This window comes from Bombus affinis, chromosome 13, assembly GCF_024516045.1.
Source record: "Bombus affinis isolate iyBomAffi1 chromosome 13, iyBomAffi1.2, whole genome shotgun sequence".
NCBI lineage: Eukaryota > Metazoa > Arthropoda > Insecta > Hymenoptera > Apidae > Bombus > Bombus affinis.
This window is the reverse complement of record NC_066356.1, coordinates 9,949,472-9,963,245: the sequence shown is the minus strand read 5'-3', so window position 1 is coordinate 9,963,245 and position 13,774 is coordinate 9,949,472. Positions and strand designations below refer to the sequence as shown.

Below are 13,774 nucleotides of genomic sequence, written 5' to 3'. Positions count from 1 at the left end.
GAATATTATTGTAATTGAATTCTCAGTTCATTGAATTTCTCAGGAATTATTTACGATATCGTATATTTTAAAGTATTTACAATTTAACAAGTAGATCACTCGAGATTTAAATGAATACATTTGTTGTCTTCTAACTAAATTTCACGGATAGACGAAAACCGATTAATACTAAGGGGAGAATTTCATTGGTGAATTACAGGGATTGATTTATTGACTGATGGTCGAGATTTATTACATAAAATTTGTATCGGTAGCTCAACATTGTAAGCAATGAAAAGAATAATCTATTTATTTCGTTATTACACTTGAACAAATGATAATAGATATGTAACTAATTTATGATTAATATTTATTATAATTAATTTAATTACACGTGGACCAAAGATTCCCTACTTCTTTAGGCGCAGTATCATTTTTGTCCGAAATAAAGTACGTATATTTCATTTACATACATTTACAAGAATTAAAATCAATCTAACAGATATTAATTTTTTTCTAATTATGGTACCATTAAACAGGTTAAAGAAACGACAGTTATGTATATGTTGTTGTATCGTCAAATTCGTTTAATTATTAACTTCATTCTCTGATATCTTTATTTTCCTTAGTCAAAGAATGTTAATGAGATAGATACTAGTATACTTACGTTTATCACAAGGAAAACTTTTAAATACCAGTTTATGATGTTTAATCACTAAAATTCAAATTTCACGATTTGACATATTGCGCCATATACGTATTCTACTGAAGCAGGAAATTTAAATCCTATAAATGAATCAAATATTTTACAATATTCAATAAAATGTAATAAAATAAATAGATATAAGGAAAAAAATTGAAATAAAAATAAAAAAGATTAATAGTAAAAATTCATATAATATATGTATTTTTCTGTATACATATTTTTTGGTAACATTTGTAAAAAAGTCAAGAAAAAATTGCATAATAAAAAAACAACATGTAGCAAATAAATGATAAATCATATTATCAATTGATTAATAATTCCAACATTCTTTATTGGAAGAAAATTTACTTTTTTAAATAAAAATATAAAAATGTTGATGTAATAATGTAATTATGATAATCTCACCTGTAAATTAATTTTAGATAAATATATAGAAATTTGTAAGTTTATTATTAACAATTTTTTATCTTTTTATTAATCTTTGTAAAAAAAATTATGTTTATCTTAAATTAGCAGTTGATTCTATTCGAAATATTTTAACACTATATATTTAGTAAAGGTACTGCTATTTATGCCTGAAACTTAAAGTTTTAAGTAGAAGCGAATATTAATAATTTATTACACCTGCATATACACATTTAATAGTACGTATTTAGTTAAAGTAACATATTAATGATTAAAATTCAAAACTAGTTAAATTTAATAGACAATATTATATTTCCTAACCTATATAACCTTAATTTATTCTACTTTACGTAGGATACATTCTGAAAAGAAATAATCAAATATCTTTCAAAATGAATAAATACTTGGATCTTGCAAAAACAGGTACCAGTTATGCCAAACATATGAATCGTTTAAGTAATCGAATATTTGGTGAAGTAACAAGAACGACTAATAAGAAGTCGATGAAAGTAGTGACATTATTTAGCGAAAAACCTATAAATAAGCGACCAGAAATTGTTAATTATTATCCACGGCATGTTGAATCTGATTTATTAATGAAACATCTTAGGGATTATGGATTATACAGAGATGAACATGCAGATTTTAAGGAAGAGTATGAACGTTTAAGAGAACTTCGTGGCAAAAAGAAATGGATTTCTCCACGATTTAGGAAGTAATAAGTTATTTGATTTGTTTAAATTCAGTGTATTAAATCAAACCGTATTTGTATAAAATGTATTTCATATAATACATGTGCTTACTTAAATACCAAATATTATGTATAAATAATAATGTAAAGATACCAAAATACAAAATGAAAAAATAAGTATAATTTTTTAGAATATACAACAATAATATTAGAATAAGAAACAGCTTCAAAATTAAGTGGTAATAACAATTCAAAATCATCTATTTCTATTTGATCCTTATTTTGTTGTACTGTAACTTTATCAAATTGTTGTTGAATATTACACAATACTGATTTATTCATAGCACCATTCAAATTTCCTACAATTTGATTCTTATTTTTAGAACTTCCAATTTCTTTATATTTATAAATATTACTACTTGGTTCTTTTGCTACATCTAGATAAGACATTTTATAGTAGCCATCGGAGGAAGATGCATTTTTATTGTTAAAATTATTGGAAATAGATTGATATAACTTATTCCAAAAATAAGATTTGTTCATACTTTCTATAGGTATCTCTTGATACTTTATTGCTGTCCCAGTTTTATTATGTAAATGTATTTTTGTATTACCTGGCCAATAACTTATTCGTGAATCTAATTGTAAAAGATCTGAATGATTCCATAAACTATCATGTACATTAGTGTTTTCTTTAAATGTACACTGTTTTTCATTTAATTTGGTGTTATTTTCCCATTCTTCTGTGTCCTTGCTATTAAAAACTAAATCATCCATCCATGCCCTAATTGCAAAAGTTATACATTATAATTCAGTTTTAAATACATATGTGTCAAATTTTTATTTCTTTAATTTAAAATTTTATAAAAATTGTTGGTAAGTTTATTTTTGTATTTATACCTGAATGCGCCGACATCGATATATGTTGGAAGATCTCCACATTCTAAAGAAAAGTTTGTCCAAGATGCAATTCCAACAAGAGCTATCTCATGTTTTTTATTCTCACATACAACTGGAGAACCAGGATTACCAGCACAGGCTCTCATTTCATCCTTAAACTCAACCATTGTACAAAATACATTTGTGTAAGTTGTATTTGTTTTTATCATATATGTACACATTTTCCAGGAATTAAGAATTACTTCATAATATAGAACTGGCTTAGCTAGAACTTTTGAAGATGGTGCGATATAACTTTGCCATCCAAATATCAAACATAGTTTGTAATCATCATCATATTTGACAGGCACAATCTTAGGTAGGATTATTTTATTATGGCACATGTCAAATGGCTTAGTAAGTTTTAAAAGAGCTATGTTATGATCTCGATCAGGAAGAACAGAATAAGCTTCATATGTGGGATATATATATGTAGCTTTTACAGGTAATGTCTGTTTAGAGTCAGTTCCATTTAGTCCAGTTGCAAATAAAGTAATGGACTGTATTAATAAAATTAAGATATGACTATATATATATCCTTTTCTTAGTGTTAGGTAGAAAAAGTATCATACATTTCTCTTGTCTTGCACACATTGCGCTGCGGTTAAAACCCAATCTGGTGATAGAAGTACTCCACCACATGGTGCTACTGTTTGAAACTGTATCAACCAAGGAAACTGACCATCTTGAGCTCTTTTACCTTTTAATAGTATACTTTTATATTCATTCAAATTTATAAAGATCAGAAAAAATGAAATGTAAAATGACATATTCATTAAAATGAAATAAAAAATATAATATGCATTTGAAATATATCTTATTTTTATGTAGCTATCTTCAAGTTAATACTATAATAACTTAAATTAAAAGTCCATGATTTTTACTGAATGTAAAATTGTTTATTTGTTTATATAATTGTTTATATAATTGTTTATATAATTGTTTATATAATTGTTTATATAATTGTTTATATAATTGTTTATTTAATTAAAAGGTAAGTATATTAACATAATAATTATGGCAATCATAGGGCACTATTTATATTATTTATAGATCAGGTATAAAAAGATGATATTAAAATTTGTAATAGAAAAAACTGGCTTCAGAAAATATTATTACATAATATTATTCTACTTATATTTTCTAAATCACTTTATCTTTTTTATATGTTGCCATTAATTTTTCTATTATGAATTAAAAGTGTTTGATTCATAAATTATAGTAATAACAATAATAATAATGATGATAATAATTTTTTGGAATAGTTTATAATTCTTCTTTCACATCATTTTCTTCATTTTCAACTTTTGCAACTTGCATCTTCTTTTTCTTTTTATTTTTAACTTCACCACTAGTATCACCTTTTTCTTTCAGACAAGAATCATTATCATTCTTTAATACTCTTTCTGAACACAAATACCTAATAGGATGAAAATCATATTATTTAATGGAATTAAACTCAATAAATAAAACCTAAATATAAAATATAACTAATAATAATAAATTAGTACCTAGTTAATGGAACTTTTCCTTGATAGTTATGATACCAGTCTTCAATATCAGACTCATGATTTTCAATTAAATTTTCACATTGTGATTTTAAAGTAATAATTTCAACAGATGGTTTATCCCATAATTCATATGGGATTCCTAGATCAACTTTGACACCTTTATGCCTATGTAAATATAATATAATTATTTCTAATGGTACTTTAAGTTCAAACTCCTTGTTTTTAAATTATAACTTACGCAAGTTCATGAAGTGTTTTAAACGTTTGACTCATTCCCTTGGCAAATCGTGTACTATCTTCACGTTCCTTGTGAATATTATATTCCAATATACGTTCACACAGATTTTCCATACTTTCTACTAAACGTAATTCTCTAAACATAACAAAACCAATGTAAACTAGAATTTACGAACACATAGAATATTGCGTTTTTAAAAATATATTTTATATTTACGATTTTTTGTATTCCTTTTTCCTCTTGGGTGAAACATCATCAACAGAATATCCAATTTCAAGTACATCGTGCGTTTTACCAGTTTCATCTAACCTAGCTTCTAATTCGATAGCCACAACTTTGCAAACTATAACAAAACAATTATATGCATTGCTTTCTATGTACATTTATAAAAATTTATCAATGTACACTACACGTATGTATATATGTAGTTACCTTCGCATTTATTTGCATACTTAACACCTTGTTCCTCTTCCGGACAACCAATTACAAGATACGAAAATAATAAATGCGTCAAAAATATTTGCGTTAGAATGTACATTATAACAATTATAAGTTCACAAAACTATGGTAATCGTTTAGAGGAACTGTATGATTATGGAATGATTCGAATTATTCATTCACATCTATGACACTTCTAGCTCACATTTACTCATATCTGTATTTCCTTTTATTAACATTATATCAAATATATTTAGAATTTTTATATGACGTACATGAAAGGACCGGGAATAATGATTACACTTATAATTATGGAAGCTTGGACATCGTAAACATTTTAAGATTATTATTCAATAGTTTCCTAAGGGCTTTTTCACATGAGTTGGTGCCCATGGAGCACTGAGCCATTCTATAAGATAAAGTGCGCAAAAAATTAAAGATCTCTAAGTATGGCAAAAATAACTTTTATTAAAAAAACAAGTGACTCAAAATGTTTATTATTTAATATATATAAAAATATTGATTTGAAAAATTTTTCTTTCTTTTTTGATGTCTCTATTCTTACAGAGATCTATAATATCTTTGAGATTTTCTTCCTAAATCTTCGTTCAATCATAAATCAAGTTTTATCAATCAAAAATTTTCTTACTTTCTCTAAATATCTACTATCCAGATCTATTATCTGAAGAATGATACAAATTTTCAAATAATGTTGTTTTTCAAGTCCTAACTTTCTCCTAGCTATATTAGCCGCATCAAATACTTGAACAATATATAGATATGTTTTGAGTTATGGATGTATTGAGTATTTTAAATTTTCTAATCTACATATCTATAATCATTAAACATAATGCCAACAAAGCCAAGTTCAACTTGCATATGTTTGAGAGCAGTACCAACAGTATACACTTCTATATTACCAGATATTATATTTCGTCAAAAGAAAACAGTTTTGTTAGCAGTTAATTTCCGGCAACGAGTGTTTAATAAAATGGCGGTGAAAACAAACTAATGTTTTGTTGAATGTATACAAAAATTTGATTGATACGGAAAATTTAATTAATTTATTTGTAATATTATATATCATACATTAATAACAATAAAGAAATTGTGTCGAATATTCTCAGTATATCATAAAATAGGAAAACAGAATTTTTCATTGATTAAATTGATTTAATTTTTGAATTTTGTATATTTATAACTTATAAATTCTTCGTAACTTATTATTTATACAATATTTGCAGTATTTATACGATGACTGCAAAAATATATCAACCAGATCAAGAATTAGAGACGAAGGTTAAAAAAAGTTAGGATTCTGTATACTTATATCACCAAATACATTTAGATTATCATTAATCTCATTTTTTAACATTTCAGCAACTGAACGTATATCTGAAAACATGCATATAGTTGCAAATGAACCATCGCTTGCATTTTATAGACTTCAGGAACATGTAAGGAAGGCATTGCCTCCTATGGTGGATAAACGAGTAGAAGTGCTTACACTTCAACAGCAACTTTTAGGCAGGTGTTATGATGTAGAGTATGCTGTAAGTGCTATTAAGACAATGCATGGTGCTGGGAAGAGTTTTGAGAACACCTTAGAATTTATCAAGAACGCTATATTTTTCAAACAACAATTAAAGTATGAAGAACAGCGTAGGCACAAGAAAGATGGAAATAGAGATTCTGTATACAAAAGACTATCTGCACACATTCATGTAATAGAAAAAACTGGCTTCGGAAAATATTATTACATAATATTATTCTACTTATATTTTCTAAATCACTTTATCTTTTTTATATGTTGCCATTAATTTTTCTATTATGAATTAAAAGTGTTTGATTCATAAATTATAGTAATAACAATAATAATAATGATGATAATAATTTTTTGGAATAGTTTATAATTCTTCTTTCACATCATTTTCTTCATTTTCAACTTTTGCAACTTGCATCTTCTTTTTCTTTTTATTTTTAACTTCACCACTAGTATCACCTTTTTCTTTCAGACAAGAATCATTATCATTCTTTAATACTCTTTCTGAACACAAATACCTAATAGGATGAAAATCATATTATTTAATGGAATTAAACTCAATAAATAAAACCTAAATATAAAATATAACTAATAATAATAAATTAGTACCTAGTTAATGAAACTTTTCCTTGATAGTTATGATACCAGTCTTCAATATCAGACTCATGATTTTCAATTAAATCTTCACATTGTGATTTTAAAGTAGTAATTTCAACAGATGGTTTATCCCATAATTCATATGGGATTCCTAGATCAACTTTGACACCTTTATGCCTATGTAAATATAATATAATTATTTCTAATGGTACTTTAAGTTCAAACTCCTTGTTTTTAAATTATAACTTACACAAGTCCATGAAGTGTTTTAAATGTTTGACTCATTCCCTTGGCAAATCGTGTACTATCTTCACGTTCCTTGTGAATATTATATTCCAACATACGTTCACACAGATTTTTCATACTTTCTACTAAACGTAATTCTCTAAACATAACAAAACCAATGTAAACTAGAATTTACGAACACATAGAATATTGCGTTTTTAAAAATATATTTTATATTTACGATTTTTTGTATTGCATTTTCCTCTTGGGTGAAACATCAACAGAATATCCAATTTCAAGTACATCGTGCGTTTTACCAGTTTCATTACTAGTTAACTTAGCTTCTAATTCGATAGCCACAACTTTGCAAACTATAACAAAACAATTATATGCATTGCTTTCTATGTACATTTATAAAAATTTATCAATGTACACTACACGTATGTATATATGTAGTTACCTTCGCATTTATTTGCATACTTAACACCTTGTTCCTCTTCCGGACAACCAATTACAAGATACGAAAATAATAAATGCGTCAAAAATATTTGCGTTAGAATGTACATTATAACAATTATAAGTTCACAAAACTATGGTAATCGTTTAGAGGAACTGTATGATTATGGAATGATTCGAATTATTCATTCACATCTATGACACTTCTAGCTCACATTTACTCATATCTGTATTTCCTTTTATTAACATTATATCAAATATATTTAGAATTTTTATATGACGTACATGAAAGGACCGGGAATAATGATTACACTTATAATTATGGAAGCTTGGACATCGTAAACATTTTAAGATTATTATTCAATAGTTTCCTAAGGGCTTTTTCACATGAGTTGGTGCCCATGGAGCACTGAGCCATTCTATAAGATAAAGTGCGCAAAAAATTAAAGATCTCTAAGTATGGCAAAAATAACTTTTATTAAAAAAACAAGTGACTCAAAATGTTTATTATTTAATATATATAAAAATATTGATTTGAAAAATTTTTCTTTCTTTTTTGATGTCTCTATTCTTACAGAGATCTATAATATCTTTGAGATTTTCTTCCTAAATCTTCGTTCAATCATAAATCAAGTTTTATCAATCAAAAATTTTCTTACTTTCTCTAAATATCTACTATCCAGATCTATTATCTGAAGAATGATACAAATTTTCAAATAATGTTGTTTTTCAAGTCCTAACTTTCTCCTAGCTATATTAGCCGCATCAAATACTTGAACAATATATAGATATGTTTTGAGTTATGGATGTATTGAGTATTTTAAATTTTCTAATCTACATATCTATAATCATTAAACATAATGCCAACAAAGCCAAGTTCAACTTGCATATGTTTGAGAGCAGTACCAACAGTATACACTTCTATATTACCAGATATTATATTTCGTCAAAAGAAAACAGTTTTGTTAGCAGTTAATTTCCGGCAACGAGTGTTTAATAAAATGGCGGTGAAAACAAACTAATGTTTTGTTGAATGTATACAAAAATTTGATTGATACGGAAAATTTAATTAATTTATTTGTAATATTATATATCATACATTAATAACAATAAAGAAATTGTGTCGAATATTCTCAGTATATCATAAAATAGGAAAACAGAATTTTTCATTGATTAAATTGATTTAATTTTTGAATTTTGTATATTTATAACTTATAAATTCTTCGTAACTTATTATTTATACAATATTTGCAGTATTTATACGATGACTGCAAAAATATATCAACCAGATCAAGAATTAGAGACGAAGGTTAAAAAAAGTTAGGATTCTGTATACTTATATCACCAAATACATTTAGATTATCATTAATCTCATTTTTTAACATTTCAGCAACTGAACGTATATCTGAAAACATGCATATAGTTGCAAATGAACCATCGCTTGCATTTTATAGACTTCAGGAACATGTAAGGAAGGCATTGCCTCCTATGGTGGATAAACGAGTAGAAGTGCTTACACTTCAACAGCAACTTTTAGGCAGGTGTTATGATGTAGAGTATGCTGTAAGTGCTATTAAGACAATGCATGGTGCTGGGAAGAGTTTTGAGAACACCTTAGAATTTATCAAGAACGCTATATTTTTCAAACAACAATTAAAGTATGAAGAACAGCGTAGGCACAAGAAAGATGGAAATAGAGATTCTGTATACAAAAGACTATCTGCACACATTCATGTAATAGAAAAAACTGGCTTCAGAAAATATTATTACATAATATTATTCTACTTATATTTTCTAAATCACTTTATCTTTTTTATATGTTGCCATTAATTTTTCTATTATGAATTAAAAGTGTTTGATTCATAAATTATAGTAATAACAATAATAATAATGATGATAATAATTTTTTGGAATAGTTTATAATTCTTCTTTCACATCATTTTCTTCATTTTCAACTTTTGCAACTTGCATCTTCTTTTTCTTTTTATTTTTAACTTCACCACTAGTATCACCTTTTTCTTTCAGACAAGAATCATTATCATTCTTTAATACTCTTTCTGAACACAAATACCTAATAGGATGAAAATCATATTATTTAATGGAATTAAACTCAATAAATAAAACCTAAATATAAAATATAACTAATAATAATAAATTAGTACCTAGTTAATGAAACTTTTCCTTGATAGTTATGATACCAGTCTTCAATATCAGACTCATGATTTTCAATTAAATCTTCACATTGTGATTTTAAAGTAGTAATTTCAACAGATGGTTTATCCCATAATTCATATGGGATTCCTAGATCAACTTTGACACCTTTATGCCTATGTAAATATAATATAATTATTTCTAATGGTACTTTAAGTTCAAACTCCTTGTTTTTAAATTATAACTTACACAAGTCCATGAAGTGTTTTAAATGTTTGACTCATTCCCTTGGCAAATCGTGTACTATCTTCACGTTCCTTGTGAATATTATATTCCAACATACGTTCACACAGATTTTTCATACTTTCTACTAAACGTAATTCTCTAAACATAACAAAACCAATGTAAACTAGAATTTACGAACACATAGAATATTGCGTTTTTAAAAATATATTTTATATTTACGATTTTTTGTATTGCATTTTCCTCTTGGGTGAAACATCAACAGAATATCCAATTTCAAGTACATCGTGCGTTTTACCAGTTTCATTACTAGTTAACTTAGCTTCTAATTCGATAGCCACAACTTTGCAAACTATAACAAAACAATTATATGCATTGCTTTCTATGTACATTTATAAAAATTTATCAATGTACACTACACGTATGTATATATGTAGTTACCTTCGCATTTATTTGCATACTTAACACCTTGTTCCTCTTCCGGACAACCAATTACAAGATACGAAAATAATAAATGCGTCAAAAATATTTGCGTTAGAATGTACATTATAACAATTATAAGTTCACAAAACTATGGTAATCGTTTAGAGGAACTGTATGATTATGGAATGATTCGAATTATTCATTCACATCTATGACACTTCTAGCTCACATTTACTCATATCTGTATTTCCTTTTATTAACATTATATCAAATATATTTAGAATTTTTATATGACGTACATGAAAGGACCGGGAATAATGATTACACTTATAATTATGGAAGCTTGGACATCGTAAACATTTTAAGATTATTATTCAATAGTTTCCTAAGGGCTTTTTCACATGAGTTGGTGCCCATGGAGCACTGAGCCATTCTATAAGATAAAGTGCGCAAAAAATTAAAGATCTCTAAGTATGGCAAAAATAACTTTTATTAAAAAAACAAGTGACTCAAAATGTTTATTATTTAATATATATAAAAATATTGATTTGAAAAATTTTTCTTTCTTTTTTGATGTCTCTATTCTTACAGAGATCTATAATATCTTTGAGATTTTCTTCCTAAATCTTCGTTCAATCATAAATCAAGTTTTATCAATCAAAAATTTTCTTACTTTCTCTAAATATCTACTATCCAGATCTATTATCTGAAGAATGATACAAATTTTCAAATAATGTTGTTTTTCAAGTCCTAACTTTCTCCTAGCTATATTAGCCGCATCAAATACTTGAACAATATATAGATATGTTTTGAGTTATGGATGTATTGAGTATTTTAAATTTTCTAATCTACATATCTATAATCATTAAACATAATGCCAACAAAGCCAAGTTCAACTTGCATATGTTTGAGAGCAGTACCAACAGTATACACTTCTATATTACCAGATATTATATTTCGTCAAAAGAAAACAGTTTTGTTAGCAGTTAATTTCCGGCAACGAGTGTTTAATAAAATGGCGGTGAAAACAAACTAATGTTTTGTTGAATGTATACAAAAATTTGATTGATACGGAAAATTTAATTAATTTATTTGTAATATTATATATCATACATTAATAACAATAAAGAAATTGTGTCGAATATTCTCAGTATATCATAAAATAGGAAAACAGAATTTTTCATTGATTAAATTGATTTAATTTTTGAATTTTGTATATTTATAACTTATAAATTCTTCGTAACTTATTATTTATACAATATTTGCAGTATTTATACGATGACTGCAAAAATATATCAACCAGATCAAGAATTAGAGACGAAGGTTAAAAAAAGTTAGGATTCTGTATACTTATATCACCAAATACATTTAGATTATCATTAATCTCATTTTTTAACATTTCAGCAACTGAACGTATATCTGAAAACATGCATATAGTTGCAAATGAACCATCGCTTGCATTTTATAGACTTCAGGAACATGTAAGGAAGGCATTGCCTCCTATGGTGGATAAACGAGTAGAAGTGCTTACACTTCAACAGCAACTTTTAGGCAGGTGTTATGATGTAGAGTATGCTGTAAGTGCTATTAAGACAATGCATGGTGCTGGGAAGAGTTTTGAGAACACCTTAGAATTTATCAAGAACGCTATATTTTTCAAACAACAATTAAAGTATGAAGAACAGCGTAGGCACAAGAAAGATGGAAATAGAGATTCTGTATACAAAAGACTATCTGCACACATTCATGTAATAGAAAAAACTGGCTTCAGAAAATATTATTACATAATATTATTCTACTTATATTTTCTAAATCACTTTATCTTTTTTATATGTTGCCATTAATTTTTCTATTATGAATTAAAAGTGTTTGATTCATAAATTATAGTAATAACAATAATAATAATGATGATAATAATTTTTTGGAATAGTTTATAATTCTTCTTTCACATCATTTTCTTCATTTTCAACTTTTGCAACTTGCATCTTCTTTTTCTTTTTATTTTTAACTTCACCACTAGTATCACCTTTTTCTTTCAGACAAGAATCATTATCATTCTTTAATACTCTTTCTGAACACAAATACCTAATAGGATGAAAATCATATTATTTAATGGAATTAAACTCAATAAATAAAACCTAAATATAAAATATAACTAATAATAATAAATTAGTACCTAGTTAATGAAACTTTTCCTTGATAGTTATGATACCAGTCTTCAATATCAGACTCATGATTTTCAATTAAATCTTCACATTGTGATTTTAAAGTAGTAATTTCAACAGATGGTTTATCCCATAATTCATATGGGATTCCTAGATCAACTTTGACACCTTTATGCCTATGTAAATATAATATAATTATTTCTAATGGTACTTTAAGTTCAAACTCCTTGTTTTTAAATTATAACTTACACAAGTCCATGAAGTGTTTTAAATGTTTGACTCATTCCCTTGGCAAATCGTGTACTATCTTCACGTTCCTTGTGAATATTATATTCCAACATACGTTCACACAGATTTTTCATACTTTCTACTAAACGTAATTCTCTAAACATAACAAAACCAATGTAAACTAGAATTTACGAACACATAGAATATTGCGTTTTTAAAAATATATTTTATATTTACGATTTTTTGTATTGCATTTTCCTCTTGGGTGAAACATCAACAGAATATCCAATTTCAAGTACATCGTGCGTTTTACCAGTTTCATTACTAGTTAACTTAGCTTCTAATTCGATAGCCACAACTTTGCAAACTATAATAAAACAATTATATGCATTGCTTTCTATGTACATTTATAAAAATTTATCAATGTACACTACACGTATGTATATATGTAGTTACCTTCGCATTTATTTGCATACTTAACACCTTGTTCCTCTTCCGGACAACCAATTACAAGATACGAAAATAATAAATGCGTCAAAAATATTTGCGTTAGAATGTACATTATAACAATTATAAGTTCACAAAACTATGGTAATCGTTTAGAGGAACTGTATGATTATGGAATGATTCGAATTATTCATTCACATCTATGACACTTCTAGCTCACATTTACTCATATCTGTATTTCCTTTTATTAACATTATATCAAATATATTTAGAATTTTTATATGACGTACATGAAAGGACCGGGAATAATGATTACACTTATAATTATGGAAGCTTGGACATCGTAAACATTTTAAGATTATTATTCAATAGTTTCCTAAGGGCTTTTT

At 26.4% G+C, this 13,774-nt stretch overlaps 9 protein-coding genes across 9 annotated transcripts; 4 read left to right on the top strand and 5 right to left on the bottom strand.

The window, feature by feature from the left end:
• Positions 1-1,185: 1,185 nt before the first annotated feature.
• On the top strand, positions 1,186-1,958 carry LOC126923602 (28S ribosomal protein S33, mitochondrial). The gene is made up of 2 exons (XM_050737242.1): positions 1,186-1,329; positions 1,445-1,958. Exon 2 carries the CDS (start codon positions 1,483-1,485, stop codon positions 1,807-1,809), a length of 327 nt encoding a protein of 108 aa, XP_050593199.1. The 5' UTR covers positions 1,186-1,329; positions 1,445-1,482; the 3' UTR covers positions 1,810-1,958.
• LOC126923600 (uncharacterized) lies at positions 1,839-3,610 on the bottom strand. The gene is made up of 2 exons (XM_050737240.1): positions 2,682-3,610; positions 1,839-2,565 (listed from the first exon to the last, which is right to left on the bottom strand). Exons 1-2 carry the CDS (start codon positions 3,062-3,064, stop codon positions 1,908-1,910), a joined length of 1,041 nt encoding a protein of 346 aa, XP_050593197.1. The 5' UTR covers positions 3,065-3,610; the 3' UTR covers positions 1,839-1,907.
• A 220-nt stretch (positions 3,611-3,830) lies between these two features.
• On the bottom strand, positions 3,831-5,306 carry LOC126923755 (protein canopy 4-like). Its single transcript, XM_050737515.1, has 5 exons — positions 4,902-5,306; positions 4,686-4,812; positions 4,470-4,604; positions 4,232-4,396; positions 3,831-4,140 (listed from the first exon to the last, which is right to left on the bottom strand). Exons 1-5 carry the CDS (start codon positions 5,005-5,007, stop codon positions 3,987-3,989), a joined length of 687 nt encoding a protein of 228 aa, XP_050593472.1. The 5' UTR covers positions 5,008-5,306; the 3' UTR covers positions 3,831-3,986.
• A 484-nt stretch (positions 5,307-5,790) lies between these two features.
• Positions 5,791-6,770, top strand: LOC126923689 (BLOC-1-related complex subunit 8 homolog). The gene is made up of 3 exons (XM_050737384.1): positions 5,791-6,216; positions 6,288-6,631; positions 6,750-6,770. The coding sequence occupies exons 1-3, from the start codon at positions 6,162-6,164 to the stop codon at positions 6,768-6,770; spliced, it is 420 nt and encodes a 139-aa protein (XP_050593341.1). The 5' UTR covers positions 5,791-6,161.
• On the bottom strand, positions 6,659-7,838 carry LOC126923688 (protein canopy homolog 3-like). Its single transcript, XM_050737383.1, has 5 exons — positions 7,733-7,838; positions 7,590-7,643; positions 7,298-7,457; positions 7,060-7,224; positions 6,659-6,968 (listed from the first exon to the last, which is right to left on the bottom strand). Exons 1-5 carry the CDS (start codon positions 7,836-7,838, stop codon positions 6,815-6,817), a joined length of 639 nt encoding a protein of 212 aa, XP_050593340.1. The 3' UTR covers positions 6,659-6,814.
• A 1,154-nt stretch (positions 7,839-8,992) lies between these two features.
• On the top strand, positions 8,993-9,601 carry LOC126923687 (BLOC-1-related complex subunit 8 homolog). The gene is made up of 3 exons (XM_050737382.1): positions 8,993-9,047; positions 9,119-9,462; positions 9,581-9,601. Exons 1-3 carry the CDS (start codon positions 8,993-8,995, stop codon positions 9,599-9,601), a joined length of 420 nt encoding a protein of 139 aa, XP_050593339.1.
• On the bottom strand, positions 9,490-10,669 carry LOC126923686 (protein canopy homolog 3-like). Its single transcript, XM_050737381.1, has 5 exons — positions 10,564-10,669; positions 10,421-10,474; positions 10,129-10,288; positions 9,891-10,055; positions 9,490-9,799 (listed from the first exon to the last, which is right to left on the bottom strand). The coding sequence occupies exons 1-5, from the start codon at positions 10,667-10,669 to the stop codon at positions 9,646-9,648; spliced, it is 639 nt and encodes a 212-aa protein (XP_050593338.1). The 3' UTR covers positions 9,490-9,645.
• A 1,154-nt stretch (positions 10,670-11,823) lies between these two features.
• LOC126923685 (BLOC-1-related complex subunit 8 homolog) lies at positions 11,824-12,432 on the top strand. The gene is made up of 3 exons (XM_050737380.1): positions 11,824-11,878; positions 11,950-12,293; positions 12,412-12,432. Exons 1-3 carry the CDS (start codon positions 11,824-11,826, stop codon positions 12,430-12,432), a joined length of 420 nt encoding a protein of 139 aa, XP_050593337.1.
• LOC126923684 (protein canopy homolog 3-like) lies at positions 12,321-13,500 on the bottom strand. Its single transcript, XM_050737379.1, has 5 exons — positions 13,395-13,500; positions 13,252-13,305; positions 12,960-13,119; positions 12,722-12,886; positions 12,321-12,630 (listed from the first exon to the last, which is right to left on the bottom strand). Exons 1-5 carry the CDS (start codon positions 13,498-13,500, stop codon positions 12,477-12,479), a joined length of 639 nt encoding a protein of 212 aa, XP_050593336.1. The 3' UTR covers positions 12,321-12,476.
• Between the last annotated feature and the right edge of the window lie 274 nt (positions 13,501-13,774).

Bases quoted from the DNA above. Each gene is read 5' to 3' on its own strand.
- LOC126923686 (XM_050737381.1), bottom strand. From the start codon at position 10,669: ATGTACATTCTAACGCAAATATTTTTGACGCATTTATTATTTTCGTAT. The intron at 10,475-10,563 runs GTAACTACATAT...GTTTTGTTATAG, and splicing joins GTATGCAAATAAATGCGAAG to TTTGCAAAGTTGTGGCTATC. The intron at 9,800-9,890 runs GTACTAATTTAT...TCATCCTATTAG, and splicing joins GGAAAAGTTTCATTAACTAG to GTATTTGTGTTCAGAAAGAG.
- LOC126923755 (XM_050737515.1), bottom strand. From the start codon at position 5,007: ATGTACATTCTAACGCAAATATTTTTGACGCATTTATTATTTTCGTAT. The intron at 4,605-4,685 runs GTAAATATAAAA...TGTTATGTTTAG, and splicing joins AAAAAGGAATACAAAAAATC to AGAATTACGTTTAGTAGAAA. The intron at 4,141-4,231 runs GTACTAATTTAT...TCATCCTATTAG, and splicing joins GGAAAAGTTCCATTAACTAG to GTATTTGTGTTCAGAAAGAG.
- LOC126923684 (XM_050737379.1), bottom strand. From the start codon at position 13,500: ATGTACATTCTAACGCAAATATTTTTGACGCATTTATTATTTTCGTAT. The intron at 13,120-13,251 runs GTAAAACGCACG...CGTAAATTCTAG, and splicing joins GTTAACTAGTAATGAAACTG to TTTACATTGGTTTTGTTATG. The intron at 12,631-12,721 runs GTACTAATTTAT...TCATCCTATTAG, and splicing joins GGAAAAGTTTCATTAACTAG to GTATTTGTGTTCAGAAAGAG.
- LOC126923602 (XM_050737242.1), top strand. From the start codon at position 1,483: ATGAATAAATACTTGGATCTTGCAAAAACAGGTACCAGTTATGCCAAA.
- LOC126923688 (XM_050737383.1), bottom strand. From the start codon at position 7,838: ATGTACATTCTAACGCAAATATTTTTGACGCATTTATTATTTTCGTAT. The intron at 7,644-7,732 runs GTAACTACATAT...GTTTTGTTATAG, and splicing joins GTATGCAAATAAATGCGAAG to TTTGCAAAGTTGTGGCTATC. The intron at 7,458-7,589 runs GTAAAACGCACG...CGTAAATTCTAG, and splicing joins GTTAACTAGTAATGAAACTG to TTTACATTGGTTTTGTTATG.
- LOC126923689 (XM_050737384.1), top strand. From the start codon at position 6,162: ATGACTGCAAAAATATATCAACCAGATCAAGAATTAGAGACGAAGGTT. The intron at 6,217-6,287 runs GTTAGGATTCTG...TTAACATTTCAG, and splicing joins AGAGACGAAGGTTAAAAAAA to CAACTGAACGTATATCTGAA. The intron at 6,632-6,749 runs GTAATAGAAAAA...ATGAATTAAAAG, and splicing joins GACTATCTGCACACATTCAT to TGTTTGATTCATAAATTATA.
- LOC126923600 (XM_050737240.1), bottom strand. From the start codon at position 3,064: ATGTGCCATAATAAAATAATCCTACCTAAGATTGTGCCTGTCAAATAT. The intron at 2,566-2,681 runs GTATAAATACAA...TTTTGCAATTAG, and splicing joins ATCGATGTCGGCGCATTCAG to GGCATGGATGGATGATTTAG.
- LOC126923685 (XM_050737380.1), top strand. From the start codon at position 11,824: ATGACTGCAAAAATATATCAACCAGATCAAGAATTAGAGACGAAGGTT. The intron at 11,879-11,949 runs GTTAGGATTCTG...TTAACATTTCAG, and splicing joins AGAGACGAAGGTTAAAAAAA to CAACTGAACGTATATCTGAA. The intron at 12,294-12,411 runs GTAATAGAAAAA...ATGAATTAAAAG, and splicing joins GACTATCTGCACACATTCAT to TGTTTGATTCATAAATTATA.
- LOC126923687 (XM_050737382.1), top strand. From the start codon at position 8,993: ATGACTGCAAAAATATATCAACCAGATCAAGAATTAGAGACGAAGGTT. The intron at 9,048-9,118 runs GTTAGGATTCTG...TTAACATTTCAG, and splicing joins AGAGACGAAGGTTAAAAAAA to CAACTGAACGTATATCTGAA. The intron at 9,463-9,580 runs GTAATAGAAAAA...ATGAATTAAAAG, and splicing joins GACTATCTGCACACATTCAT to TGTTTGATTCATAAATTATA.